The sequence below is a fragment of the Gymnoscopelus microlampas genome, assembly GCF_963454915.1.
Source record: "Gymnoscopelus microlampas genome assembly, chromosome: 8".
Lineage (NCBI taxonomy): Eukaryota > Metazoa > Chordata > Actinopteri > Myctophiformes > Myctophidae > Gymnoscopelus > Gymnoscopelus microlampas.
The window spans coordinates 51,846,070-51,861,818 of record NC_139945.1 but is presented as its reverse complement, the minus strand read 5'-3'; the positions used below and the strand labels follow the sequence as shown (position 1 = coordinate 51,861,818).

Here is a 15,749-nt window from a genome sequence, read left to right as displayed (position 1 = left end):
ACAGGTAACAGTAACTAGGCACAACAGGAAAAAATACTACAAAATAAGGTACAGAACATCAGCAGGGCAACAACAACAGAGTAACAGAATAACAAGACTACATACAGAACAGAACAAAGGCCTAAAGTCCAACACCTTATAAGGGCAGGAAGGTCTAAATAATAAAGTCAGAGTGCGCGACCCGAGGATCGGACCGTGACAGGCCTATAGAACAGGCCTAAAGTGTCCACGAGACCACGACCATATAAGGGCAATGGCGGTCTGAATAATAACATCAAAGTCCACGGCCCGAGGAGCGGACCGTGACAGAAGTACAAAAAAAGTTGAATATTATGGCGATTGTTTTGCTTATAAATGTATTAATATTCATTTTGACATCACAAAATCTCTCTCAAACCGTCATTTATACGTGTACCTAACACATGAGACAGGTATTGGTGCATTTGTATACTCAAATGTGAATTTCGGCCATTATAAAATATAGCGAAGCTTTAAAGAAAAAAAACGCTTCAACTTGAGTCATTGGACAAAATGAAACATTACACATGGTAGATTTTGCTCAACACACATATTTATTACATTGAAAATGTCAGAACCTAATGTGCATTGAGAGGGAAAAAAATTAAAACAACACTTTGACCCCAAATAGCAGAAATCAATCAAAATGCTGCCCCGGCCCGCCCCCACGATTTGAAATAATGTGAAAAATGGACAATACTAGATGTATTACAGCTCAGAATGAGTACTCAACATGGCAATCTGATACAATATTGATTACAATGAATACAACAATGTGTTAATGTCACAGCATGTCTCATGAGTAGATCAGAACCCTAAACCCCCTTAACAAAATTCAAACTCAAACTCAGGCAAAAATATGCTGTACAATTATGTTAGTGTCACAGCATGTCTCATGAGTAGAAATCACCCACCTCCCCATCTCAACCCCACCCCACCCCTTCTCACTATAACCTACACTATACAATATACACAGATGTGTTGTTGGCCCTACAGTATAATAGAAATTGAATTGCATTGAATTGAACTCAAATTAAATGCAGACAATTTGAATTTATTATGACTTTTGTACAGTAGGCTACTTTTATGCATTTTGTAGAAGCACTGTGCCAAGGAATGTTTGCTGTAATGATGGGGCCCTCCTGGCTGATGCATAAAAATGTATCCATTCACGTTAATAACTGTGGGAGAACATGGGTGTCTATTCAGTCAATTGGGAACACAGCCTGTCAGTTGAACAGAGAAGAGGGGAAAACAGAGCTTACAAGTTGGAAGAGATTTTAATCAATTTAATTAATTAAAAAAATAATAATAATAATTTAAGTTAAAGAAGACATTGGTAGTTATTCTGTAATGGAACGGCAGAGAATAATCCATTTGTTCTCACAAGGTACCCAGACTGGATTGGTGTTTGTGGTTTGGGGGAGGGTTGATGGTGGGATTCGCAGGGTGGAGGAAGATGTTCTCTTCTTGTTATCTAACCTCACTGTTTACCCAGATCCCTCCACTCAGATAGCATCAGTAAATAAGCCAAGGCAACAGAGACGTGCTTTGGGAACAAACCAAAAGTGACCTATTGCCTGTGTACACACATGTGCACATACACGCACATACACACATATAATGGTAAATGGCTCATTTATATAGTGCCTTTGAAAGAGCTTTACAATGTGCATTACGTTCACCCATACACACCCATATTCAGAGGAAAGCATGCAAGGCACCAAACTGGTCTTTGAGAGCAGTTATGTTTTCAGTTCAGTGTCTTGCTCAAGTACTCTTCAACAGAAATCAGGAACCTCCCGTTTCACAAGTGGCCTCTTTACCTCCTGAGCCATCGCTGCCCCACACATGAAATGGCAATCATGCCTAAACACTTAAGAAATATAAGGGATCAGAGAACTGGCACAGTAAAGTTCTGAATGCAAATTTAAAATGTACCCTTTCAGGTCTGTTTTTCAAGGTAGGCTCAGAAACATGTGACAGTACAGCAGATGTGAAGCTTGGAGTTCAACAACGGTGAATTTTAACCGAGCATCAATCAATAGGAAAATAGCACCTCGGTTGACCCCACTTGACAGCCCTTTTGCTTGTAGTTCTCTTTTAGTGAGCCAACACTCCAACGTAAGTCAAACAAACTACACACGCCCAAAACCAGTACTCATGCCCACTGCCCACAGCCCCGCAAGACATCATGGGAAACTGATGCGTCTGAAATCTTGACTCGACTATGCTGCGCATGTGTGACTGTGCCATTACGCACACCCACCTGCTCATGTCCGTTGTCTCTCTCCCAAAGGAAAAGAGACAACAATTGTAATTGTAATTTCCAAATTACAATAAAGATGGCGTCGCATCTGATGTCCAATCTGGTGGTGCGCCATATACTTGACCATGTCAACCACCATACTTGACCATGTCAACCACTGTCTTACCCTACACCAGGGTCTACATTTCCCAATGAAAGAGTACCACCTCCAACCACTGCAGATGTGCTAGTTATTTATTAACCCATTGAGACCTGAAGCCGATTCTACATGTCTCCTAAAGGATTGTAGCTGTAAGTTAACACTAGATGCTACTGTGTAGACATGAAGGACAGAAGGCTTTCTCCCTATGCATGGCCCTGGCCAAAGGGCTTTTGACCTTTAATACAGTTTAAAATGGGGCCTGGGCCATGGCAGCAGTCACTAGTAGTGAACCCAGCCAGCAGCCTCCTGAGTCGAACGAAAGGCCTCCTCATTTGAAATGACCTCGACTAATAGACATTAGAATGTGACACAACTTAATGAGTGACTATTTTATTAACACCACGATGGTTCTTTGATTTATCCTGGGTAAGTCACAGAACTTCAGTATTTAACATTGGGCATTTCACTACCTACCCCTCCCCCCCCCACCCACGCACGCACGCACACACTCATCCCACTTCCCTTCATTTGTCTTCTGCCTCCCTCTCTCTCCCTCTCCTCTCTCTCTTTCTTTATCCCCTTATCCCTCTCTCTCTCTGTGCGACAGACTGATGTGACAGTAGAGAGCAGACAATGTCGGGTTACAGTAGCAATTTAGGAAGGAGGACGGAAGTACCCTGGGCGGGTAGCATCCCTCTCTCAGTCTCACTGATGATTCACCAGCCTGCACGATGAAGGTCGGCGACCCCAATCTGACTGAAGCCCGGGTTTATACGCCGTCGTACGGCAGCGTCGCAGACCGAAAATAGCCACTCTATAAGCTCACAACGTGTCGCGGGAGCGACACGTTGTGAGCTTATAGATCTGCTATTTTCGGTCCGAGACGCTGCCGAACGACGGATTATAAATTAGGCATGCGGGAGGAGGCAGGGGGAGGGGGAAGAAGGAGGGAGATGAGAGAGAGGGAGATGATAAGAAGGAGGGGACAGCGATACCTACGTCAGTGGTTCTTGCTAATAGACAAATGTCCTTGTCCCTGACACAACTAAATCAAGTCTCTTGAGCACGGGAGAGAGAAAGAATAAAAAGAAAGAAAGTGATATGGAGGGCGAGAGAGAGAGATGAAGGGAAGGGAGAAAATGAAGAAGGCAGAAGGAGGTCGAGATTTCAGTCTGGTAGGGTAAGGTGGGATCTGGGGTGTGTGGGTGAGTGTGTGAGTTAAGTTAAGAGCAATTAGTTTGTCCCACGAGCCTCTTGATGATGTTCCACAAATGAGACAACAGGAGATGACTGCAGATGGAGCTGCACATTTTCAAATAGGTTAAATAAAACATTTTCATCCTTGTTCAAAAATGTGATTTTGTTTTATTCGGACCATTTATTTTCAATTTTCACAATTACACAACGTTAGTGTAAGGTAGGCAGACATGGGGAGGGGGGGGGGGGGGGGGGGGGGCAGAAGGCAAGTTCAAAATCAAGTGGACAGGAGAGAAAAACGATCAAACATTACATTATAGAGGCTATGGGAGGACTATGGGAGGGACTTGGGTGTCTGGAATCATCCTGTGTTTCATGGGAAGCTTCTGAACACTTTTGATGGAACTCCTCAGTGCCACAGACTCAACTAATGACCACAGGAAGATAAACCCTCACAAGTATGTGATCCCAACCCTGATTAAATAACTCTGTATGGACATTCAACTCTCTCTGGCAGCATAGTTCCCCTTTAGACACAATATAATGGAAAATATGAATATCCAGTCAGGGTGAAGTGTTGACCATTTATTAGGAGGATTCAGGCAGAGTAACAGCATTCACAGCAACAGAGCTCTGGCCTTCATGGCCAGACCTTGGGCCCTATGGCCCTTTTAGACAAAAGCATTATAAATGTAACTGTGTTGTTTTACATTCTTTTGCCTAATAAAAATTTCAATCAATCAATCAATCAATGGGACAGAAGCCTCTTGAGCACCAATTGTTCTTATAGTGTCCACTCTACCAGAGATGCTATTCTAAATGGTCTTACAAGGATATGTGCTAAAGGTAAAGGATTCACAAATAGTTACAGAAGTCTTCCATAGATGGCATATGTACTATAAGAGTAGCAGTCTGTGGGGGGTGTCACCTAATAAGATGGACAGCTGTAGTCGAGTACACTGGTGTGGAAAGTGGCTGACTAGCATTGAAAGACGTTCAATGGGAGGCAGACAAATACACAATAATACATACATTTGACAGTCTATAAATATTTCTACCACACACCCCAATCCAACTACTGTACATGCCTCGTTCACAAACACTTTAACCACTTTCAACCTGATGTCCCTATTTTGGGACAAAAATGTAAAAAGAAATAAAACATAAAATAAAAAGCTTTTTCCAAAACAAATAACAGATCTACAGGCTCACAACACTATTCATTGTACAACAAAGTATAGTAGGGCTTAAATGGTTAAGTATGTTCCTCTCAGCTGAAGTCATTTCAGACCATACAGGAATATGTATGAACATTTATTATTATTTTTTATATATTGTATGAGCTAAGATTTCTTTGATTTATGAGAGGGGTGACAATCCCGGTTTATGTTTTTGAAAACAGTTTTCTTTCTTAAAGCCATTCAAAATCAAAAGCTGGAGGATTATTATTTGGGTTGAATCTTGAAAAGTGGCTTCCACAGCTTCCACTTATAACTCTGCATAGATTTGGCCCTCAGGCATTACTGTATGATTTTTATTCACACCTACACACAAAATCTGGCATTTCCAGTTTGGAGAGGTTTTCTGGTTGGTCAGGTTTATGTTTTCAGAGATGATGGATGTATCCAGTGAGCGCCCATATTGGTGGTTCATAATCAGAAAGACACGTATCAGCAGCAAATCTTCCTGTTTATTCCTTTGGGGAAGGGAGTCAAACCACTATGGGCCGTCTGTACTTTGAAGTAGATAAATGAAGATAACTTTAATCACACACTAATTAGTGCTTCCCTTCTCCTCCCACCTCCTCTTACAGTATGTCTTCCTGTCTAGACCGAAGCCTAAATCGTTGTTAGTTTGAAAAATCGGTTAATTTAAGTGACACCACTGTGAGACAAGGTTTTACTCACTTGGCTGGGGGATGACTCTGTCCATACTGGAATGGTATCCTGGGCTATCCCCACATCTGGCTGGAAACGTGTCGTACTGCATCGCTCACTGTCACTGATATGTTTAATAAAGGACATCATTGTCATGAATTCAAAGTAAACAACATTGTGTTGTTTTTACAGGTCTAATACCTGTACATCTCATCGCATCAGAAAAGTAGAACATTAACCCTGTAACCACTAACCAGTACTGCATGAAGAAGCAGTCTATATGAATGAGCCACATTCCATGAAAAAGAGCTTTGCCAGGCCACCCGAGTCAAGCGACAGCAAAGAAAGGTGTCCACCAAAAAGGCCCTTCCACAACCTACTTCCAGCACAACACTTCAATGTTCACATTGCAAGAGTGTGTGGTTCCAGAATTGGCCTCTTTAGTCATTTGAGGATCCCCAGGAGGACCATCATACTCGACTCAAGAGTGTTTGCCGATGATGAATCCATGTGTGACTCAATATGATTATATCATATTGAGTACAGTAGGCTAACAATATTCTAGTTACTACTTTGAAGCATTGCAATCGAATCTTTAACCACTTAAGCCGTATTCAAATATAGCTAGCCATTGGCTAGCTATATTTATAATATAAAGCTATTATTTATATAAAATTGGCAAAGATTGACATGCTCAAAAATAAGGACACAAGTGTGAAAATGGTTAAGAGTTGTGTAGGTTTGGGGCCCAGGCTGCCACTCGGTGGTGTATCTGGCTGGCATACTCCCCTGCTTGGGTCTTTATCTCCCTGACCACTTGAGCTGGGGAAGTGAGGCTGCCACGCAGCGCCTGGGCCGCACAATCACTGGAGCTACTCCAACATTCTCATAGCTGCAAGTTAAACAAACCAGAGGACTGCCTGTGACTCAGCCATTCCTCTTGTGTCTGCCTGTCTGTCCCATCAACAGCACCATCAAACAATGGGCACATACCTGTAAATATCACTATATAGCCATAGTTGTAACAGTATTCCTACTGTATTGTCTTATGCCTGAGATATTGCCACTAATTGGTTTAACCACTTAAGCCCTAATTCATACTTTGTTGTACGATGGTGTCGCATAAAAATAGAGAAAATAGTTGTATCCAGTTGGACTGTCTTGAAATCTATACAAAAAGACAGGTTGTTTCACACCAGTATTTCCACAGTCTTTTGAGAATGTAAACTAGGCTAATAAACCAGCAGAGGGAATGAGAATTTGTCTCAGCCTCTGTTTTGAAACAAGATACAATACCAGAAGTTAATCATGCTTTGCATGCAATGACATTTTAGAGAATTTTTCAATCAGTTGGCCTCAAACCTTTTCTATAATTTATCTGTGTGAAATAGATAGCATCAATCTGATTGAATATTACCCAGAAAATGAAAGCAAATAGTAATAGAACTGTATACAAAGCAAAGCCTTGTTAAGCCCCATAGATTAATGTACATTCTTTCCCCTACTGTATTTTTGGGCAGGGGCAAAGCGTATGATGAAGTGACTGTGGCCGTGTATTTTTGTAAGTTATCACAGACACTTGACAGGAAGTGAGAGAAGGCCACAAACAGGAAGGAGTGGAATGTGCTTCCTGTTGGCCAGTGGTGTTAGACAGGGCAGATTCCTTATACCATCGTGTGACACACACACACACACACTAAAATGTAAGAATGTTTTTCCACTGGAATCAGGGAGAAGCAGACCGCCAGGAAAGAGAAACAGTAAGAGTAGATAACATTGAGACAGTGTGCCCCCATGCACTGCAACAATTTACCGAGTATGGATCCAACTCCCTTCATGCACAGAGATCATTCATAGTTTAAAAAGATGCACGTACACCTCGTTAATGCAGCAATAACAGCAGCAAACAACTCAAAGCCAGTGTCAGAAAGTATTTTCTGACACTGGCTCTGGTATGGAATGCGCATACCGTATCAGAGAAGTAAGAATGTGAACTGCTCCCGATAGTGAAATAGCATCAGGGGTATATGAAATTAACATTGAGTGTCCTTGAGGGCTTCCTGATTGAATCACAGAGACCCAATGACGTCATACACGGTTTAAGTCATATTTTGGAGTGGGGTTGAAGATGAAAAGCGAGGGACTACGCCGGTGGGAGGGAGAGAGAGGATGAGTCACTGCCTCATTGATGACTGTCTTCAGTGAGCGGTCAGATAATTCAGGTAGAGAAAGACACACAAGCACGGTACGACCGCACTCAAATGAAATGACTTATTGGGAACACACAAAATACACCTTTTAGTAAGATTAAATATTATTGATGCCTCCCCTGTAATAAGACTGGTTCTAAATGTTGATTACTCTTGGTCTTATATAATGTAATTTATGGAGACAGATTTGAATAACAAGCATTTGCCCTATTACAAGTCTTAAGTCGTCCCGAGTGACAAATGGTTACAATTAGTCTGATGCACAGTTCATATTTATCAGACATCAGTACATGCAAGGACATATAGTTAATATATCTGCCTACTAGACTTGTCTGGTGGGTATTAAACTAATGTCTGTGACAAAGGAAGGCAGGATAAAAATAGACCTGAAGTTGGAAATCCATACCTTCTCACCATTTACCTTACCTGCTGAAAAAGTATACAAATGATGTATTAAATTAATAATTTGCATTAAGAGGATATTTCCTCTTATGCTTTTCTAGAATAAATACAGACTGAAATTAATATTTAAATACAAAAATTCTAATTTATTATTAAAAACTACATGCAAAGAAGTGAAGAACATCATTTGCCAACTTTAAACGATACATAACTACGACCAAAACAGAAGCTTCCCAAGTGATAGAGGAAGTACAAAGACCTGAAATGTTCAAATGCAACTAATATCTTAGCTTGTGAACATGTGCACATGTATCATATGTGAATACTTATGTGAAGCTACAGCAATTAATGAGATCATAGCAAGATCATGTTTCATCACTATAATTGAACAGTACTTCCAGCAGGCATTATGATGGGGAGCAGATGAATGGTCTCCTTACTTTGGCATTATTGGTGTACATCTCCCCCCAGTGCTGGAAAATGTAACTGCTTGTTTCAAGTGGCAGCTGGCTCCTTCAATGCTTAATCGCAGTGTCAGGTATGTGATATCACTCCTCCACCCAAATGGAAATGGAAATCACACAATATAGGCTTCTTTTGAAAGAAGTGAAGAAATTATTAAGAATTACTAGTTCAACGTTTTCTCTCAGTGAAAAAAAGGTTCCAACAGAAAACATCACACATGAAAAGAACATGAAATAACATCCTGACACCTGATCAGTGCATCTTTTTGCACCCCAATGGGAGTCTGCAGACCCGACACCTGAAAGTTAAGCACATCAATGTCTGACGCTCCGAAGGTTGCCTCCACCTTCACCTTCTCATACATGTGGAACTGGACCTTCTGGTTGGTCATGGAAATGAGACATCTCAAAAAGTTCTCTCTCATGGAGGATCGCGCACGCTGCTCCTTGTGCAGGTGAGCAGCGTCCGTCTTTGATCCGGTGGAAGTCGAGATGGAAGTCGGACAGAGGGCGATGAAACGGGGCGAGTTGGGTTCAAATCCTCGGCTGTTAGGGTCAGGTCCTCTGGGTAGCCGAAGCACAGACACAGGGGTTTTCATGCTGATTCTCTCTGCAATCAGATTGGAAAAGTGTACACGTTTAAGTGAAAAATATAACAATCAGTGATGGTATTTATTTCATCATCATACACTTTGGACCTTGCACAGTGACAAGCATACTAATACAAGACCAGGAGACCTGGTTCTGCCAGACCCAGAATAAGTACTTTATAAGACCAGAGCACTACGTCACGGTTAAGCCGGACTTCACATGACGTGTCAGCCTGTGTCCCTTCTATGCCCATGTATGGGGACAGACTTTTTTGGCTGGGGCCGGAGGACAAAGTGACCATGCCCATGTATGGGGACAGACTCTGGGGACAGACTTTTTTTGGCTGGGGCCGGACCACAAAGTGACCATGCCCATGTATGGAGAAAACAGATACAAAGCCTCATGTAAGCCCGACCCCTTGGGTCTGGCAAAAATGTAAGCTGTTCATTAGCATTTGTGGGAAGTCTAGTCTACACATAGCTGGGATGCCAGGCTATGGGATCTGTGGTTGTGGCTCCATGGCCCGGACGCATGGCCACGATGATATGTCTTTATTGGTTGTTGGTTAGTTTTCACTGAGATATCATGATCATTGGTAGACAGCTGAAACTATACTATAGATTATGGTCATGGAGATGAGGGAACAATTCAATAATAGCTTTGAGAAGTTTTAAGCGGTTTATTTCTGGTGACTTTTTACAAGGGCCACGAATTGCAGCCACCTGTCAGTACTCTTTTAGAGCGGTTTTGATTTATTATGACTGTTGGTAGGGCATTCCACGTTTTGGTGGCATAGCAGTAGAACTAATTTAACCCCTTGTTTGAGCCAAATCTGGGTTGAACGTGATTTGTGGAGCTCTCTCTGGTGTTGTGTTTGTGGATGTCTTTGAAGTACTTTGACAGGTACATGGGTGTTTTTTTTTATATAATTTTATTGTGTACTGTTTAGCTATGTTTCTTTTTAGTTCAGTTATTTTTTAACAGTAGGCTACTAATTGTTATCAATTTTTTTGACAGTAGGCTACTAATTATCTCCATTTTTTCTATCATTTTATAGTGTACTGCTTAGCTATGTTTTCTCTAACCTAACATTGATCATTTGACCATTTTTGGGGGGTATTTTACCATTTTCCCAATTTATTACATTTTTTAACAGTAGCCTACTACTATTTTGGCAAATACACTCTTACATTGTAACTCTGTTATAATGTACTTTTGACCTCAGTACAATTTTGGTAAATTTTGGCTCAATCTCCCTGAAATGGATTTTTCCAGGGTGGGATGTCTGCAAGTGTGTAACTGGACATGAAGCGTCTGTACGTCTGAAGACATAAGACAAATCCGTCTTCCATTGATATAAAGTATATTATAACAATTTTCATAAACATTCAGCAGTAGTGTGGCACCGCTGTTGAATGTCTAGGGGAAACACTGGTATCATAGATAAGGACAACATGTTTTGGAAAAGTAATTAACAGTGTTTGTGGGCACTTTTCAGGTTAGAGCTAAAATGGGACAGGCTCGTGTTAAGCGTTATGATGGAAAGCCACTGGCTTTTAACAAATAAATATCACTTAAGTTATGCCCTTTAACTAATCATCTGACACTGAAGAAGGGCCCTGGCATTTGAAATACAAGCGATTCCATTTTCCACCACTGGAGGGAAATCATATTTCATAAGAGTAACTATGAATTATGTGGTCTTATATAGATATATAGACCATAATGTGACATCATATGGATCATAATATTTTTTGGTTCTAAAATGAAGAATAAATGTATATGCTCTGAAATAATGTAAAGTAGGCTACATGATTTTAACACTTTATATCAACTGTATTGAAGTTTTAGGAGTCAAGGGGAAATCATAAATCAAATACATTAAACAAACTGTTTTAAAGCAGCTGGAGACTAAAACAAGGATAGTTGTCTGCAAACTAGTTTCTTAAATGTATGCTGACTAGACTACCGAGACCTTCCAGGTTGCAACGCAACATCAATGTGTGCAGTGGAAAGTATCTAAGTACATTTACTCAAGTACTGTACTTCAGTACAATTTGGAGTGTACTTTTTTTTTTTTTTTTTTTAGAGTATTTCCAATTTTCTGTACTTTTACTTCTACTCTACTACATCTCAGAGGCAAATATTGTATTTTTTTTACTCCACTACAATTATTTGACAACTTTATTTACAATATTGTAGATTTTGATAATTATTACAAAACATACATAGCAGATCTATAAGCTCACAACAAGTGAGCTTGTAAATCGGCTAGATTTTCAAACGATTTTTATACATTTAAAAACTTGTGAAACAGCCAGACATTCTGCACAATGAATATTGTCTAGTTTTGGTACCTTAAGTACATTTTGGTACCAAGACTTTTATATCTTTTTTTAAACTTTATAAATATTGAATTCCTGACTTTTACACTTGTATTTCTACATTGCAGTATTGATATTAATATACTTAAGTAAAAAACATTTGAGTCCTTTTTCCACCACTGAATTGTGTGATGATAGCTCATGCTAACAACAACATAGCATGTCAGCTAATAATAATAATACACACCAACACGTGCAGCCGCTTGTTTCAAATATGTGGACAACAACAACACCGACTAACATAAACTTTAGATTTATTGTCCAAAGTATCGCATAAAAGTAATACTTTTATTTTATGACATAATAAAAGTATCACATAACCAACCGTGATGCCGCTTGACTCCTACTTCACAATGTTCTGCTTCTGTCTGCTTGGGGATCAGTGTTGCCAGATTGTGTGAGAGAAATAAGCAACCAGGTCTAGGAAAACATAGGCTGGGGATCAAGTTGCTTTGCAAGTTGCTGATCCGGTCTGGGTCTATACCGGATACGGAAATGTTTCTTGCATATGTGACGTGAGTGTAAATAACCGAATACAGTAGGCGGGCTTTAAACCGGATTACACTGGCTTGGAGTTTTTCTTTTTCGGCTATTTGAAAATAGCCGATCTACAAAGCTCAGCTTGTATGTCTGCTATTTTCGGCGCGCGACACCGTCGTGCGACGGCGCATAAATTAGGCTTTCCTCTGCGTTTTCACTTTTCGGCGGAGCGTTCCAAAACCAACGTAAAGGTGCATACCGCCACCTATTGAGCCGGACCAATTTTTGAAATGATAAGGAACCCTGGCTAATAATAAGCCTTAGGCTACATCACCAATACACTATAACTGACATTCAAATTTTAAATTAAATGATTTAGATAGATAGATAGATAGATAGATAGATAGATAGATAGATAGATAGATAGATTTTTATTATAGTGTCCTGCACCACATGATGCCCAGCCCGCACAGGCTTATAAGACACTCACACAATGTACATAGTCTACATACACCAAGATACACCACAAACAGAATACATAAACATTTTGATTGTCCAAGCTGGGGTACATCATCTCCCACCTCAACTGCCATGCTTTCTCTATGAATTTTCCTAAAACAAAAACTTCCTTATTGAACAGCCAACTTAACATACAACATTCAGACATCCAAAACAAATCTGGATTCTTATCCTGCATTTTTTTCAAATAAAGAATGTCGTACATCATTGTACAGTGGACAGTGAAAAACAAAATGAACCTCATCCTCCACAACTCCCAGGTCACAAAGAACACACAATCGCTGCTCCTCAGGAATGCCAGTATATCTACCCACCACAACTGCCAGAGGCAATGCACCAGATCTTAACTGGGCACAGAGAGACCTCTGTCCTCTCTTTAATGCAACATAAGGTTCAGTGATATAGTTCTCTTTATATTGAACATAATTTCTTAACTTTGCTTTTTTCCAAATGTCCACCCATCCATTGCTCCTGATGTAACATTGATAATTTATGTTTGACCGTATTTATGTTACAATGAAGGTTGTTCATAAAATATGCATTTAAATCAGAAAGTGAAAATATTGAAGAGACCTCTCTTATCCATGGATGATTACATCTTCTATTCCAATTAAATATACTTTTCGTAAGCCTCTCTTCTGGCAGTTTGGTAAGGCGGTTCCACAGTCTAATCATTTCACATCTCTGCCTTGTTGTGAGGCAGCTTTCCCAACCTGTGTCACCTTCAATGGCCAACTTAGTGGTATACTTGTGCACCCCGAGAAAACACCTTAAAGCTCTACTCTGAATATTTTTACATTCGGTGGCCTCCTCAAAGCCCCACACACCTGCTGCATAAAATAAAATGGAAGAAACCACAGAGTCAAAAAGCTTGGTAAATGTAGCAAAACCTAACAGTTTCACTTTACTTAATATGGCACCTAATGCTCTACCTGCTGAGTCAGCAAATACTTTCCTCCCCTCAGAAAAACTCATACATTCATGAAAAACAAAACCTAAGTATTTATATGAGGGGACATAACTCAAAGACATTGACCCAAAAGTAAAACTATGGTTACTCTGCTGTTCAGCTTTCCTTCTAAAATGTATAATCTGAGTTTTTTTTTCTTCTCTCTGTTAATGGCAAGTCTCCATTTACTGCACCATAGACCCACAATATCCAACATTTTCTGTAAATTTGACACATTTTCAGCCATCAGAGCAATGTCACCAGCATATAAAAATACTCAAATTAATATTTTCAATTGATAGACCCAAATTGGCCTGCTTGATTTCCTGAGCTAAATCATTTACATAAAGAGCAAACAGAGTGGGTGAGAGCACATCACCTTGCTTCACACCAAATGGCGTGGGAAACCAGCCGGTTCTGAGGTCGTTTAACTGCAGGCAAGCGACTGGGGCTTTGTATAAAGCTTTGATGTACCGTATAAAGCTTTGATGTACCGTTAATACCCGAGCAGAGTAACTTGTATTCCAACAAGTCTCTACTGATCCAATCAAAGGCTTTTTTAAAATCAACAAAACAAACAAATGTGCTTTTACCCTCCCTCGGGCATGTCATTATTAGTGGAGTCACAAATGGAGGTTCCGTGACCATCCTTTGGCAAGGATGGTTTGACGATTGATTTGACCTCTATGGACCCTTTAAAAAAGATTTAGCCCCCAGGTCCCTCCCAAAAATCCCGGCATTTTTTGCTACACAGCCAAATTCAAAATGGCGCCCGGCGCCATCTCCAAAAATTTACTTTTGATCTGGATGACCTAGAATCATGTATGAAGGCACTTTTCCATACAAGTCAACCATGAGGATTCCAGATCTGACACAATTTTAATTGTAAGACCTCGTTTTGACTCCGAAATTCAAGATGGCCGACATCCAGTAGAGTACAAACGTACACCCAGGGGGCAAAGGGGGGTATGCTGCATTTGCCCTGCCATAAAAGGTTGGCCACCAGAAATAATATCTATGACCCAGTAGGATCACAACCTATATGGACAACAAGGTCACCTTGCTGCTGGAAATCCAATATGGCCGCCTCAATATTATCAGAAAATAGCTTTGGCAATAACTTTTGAACCAGATGGGCTAGAAATAAAAACTTGGTGTCTATTTCATGGTTTCAGAGCATGAGAAACTCAAGGGAATACTTATCTTTATGATTGGGTGTGTCTGGACCTTTCATTTGCATATTTCCATGATGGACGCCACGCGAAAATGAGTTTTACTATGACTTTTACAGTGACAGCTGGCTGTTATGGCAAAAAGTCTGCTTTTTAAGCAATATGAACACATTTGGTCAGTTTGAGCTTTAATTTATATGTTGTCAATATGGCTGCAGTCATAAATAATGTATGGTATTACATTTTCCCTCAGATTTATTGATTTATAGATCTATAGTTGTGGGGATGATTGCAGAGAAAAATCGGAGAAAAAGCCCACAATGTATCTTATGTATAATTTTAATAAACTAAATACAATAGAAACAGACACATGCACACTCCAAGACTTGCCAAAAACTTCAACTTTAGGGCTATACAAATTAACATAGTGGTATGCATTCAAGTAACATAACAAAAGATAGACTACTTAGTGACAAATAGAGTAAAGGCGGAGTTGAGGTTGCCTACAAAAGGTTCATTTTGACCTCTATGGTGCCAAGCCAATGATACTATGGTACAATGCTATTCACTGTCACTGTTGTCATGTGTTGCACTGATCCTGCTGCATCATGTCTCTAGTCCCTGGCAACGGCATCCTAAGTAGCATGGAATTGCCTTCTTTGCACAGGAACAGTTTTTCTGGCAGCCTTTGATACAGCTGCATGATATTGCCTTGTTCATTGACACAGGCCAGGCTGGCTCGGTAGATGCAAGGGGGACTGCATTGCTAGCACTGAGAGAGCATCCATACTCTGTGAAAGAAGGAATATCCGGCTTGGCGATATGTGCACATTTATCTATTATGGTTGCTAGAACAGCTCTTCTCAGGTGCAGGTCAAAGGCATTCTCTGTCGGGGGAGGAGCTTTAAGAGGGTTGATCTATTATTGAGGAACTTGTACACTCTAAGCTTAATCAGGTCAAAATCCTCCTGGTGGTCCGCTTTGGATGTATATACAGCAATTGTGAGGTCTCGTGCCTTATTGATGGACGTCATCTGCGAGGGAATCATAAGAGTTTTCACCAAACTCCTCAAGT

At 40.4% G+C, this 15,749-nt stretch overlaps 1 protein-coding gene across 1 annotated transcript; it reads right to left on the bottom strand.

Moving 5' to 3' along the window:
• Window positions 1-8,246: 8,246 nt before the first annotated feature.
• gemin7 (gem (nuclear organelle) associated protein 7) lies at window positions 8,247-11,939 on the bottom strand. Its single transcript, XM_084064314.1, has 2 exons — window positions 11,880-11,939; window positions 8,247-9,189 (listed from the first exon to the last, which is right to left on the bottom strand). The coding sequence occupies exon 2, from the start codon at window positions 9,176-9,178 to the stop codon at window positions 8,792-8,794; it is 387 nt and encodes a 128-aa protein (XP_083920440.1). The 5' UTR covers window positions 9,179-9,189; window positions 11,880-11,939; the 3' UTR covers window positions 8,247-8,791.
• Between the last annotated feature and the right edge of the window lie 3,810 nt (window positions 11,940-15,749).

Bases quoted from the DNA above. Each gene is read 5' to 3' on its own strand.
- gemin7 (XM_084064314.1), bottom strand. From the start codon at position 9,178: ATGAAAACCCCTGTGTCTGTGCTTCGGCTACCCAGAGGACCTGACCCT.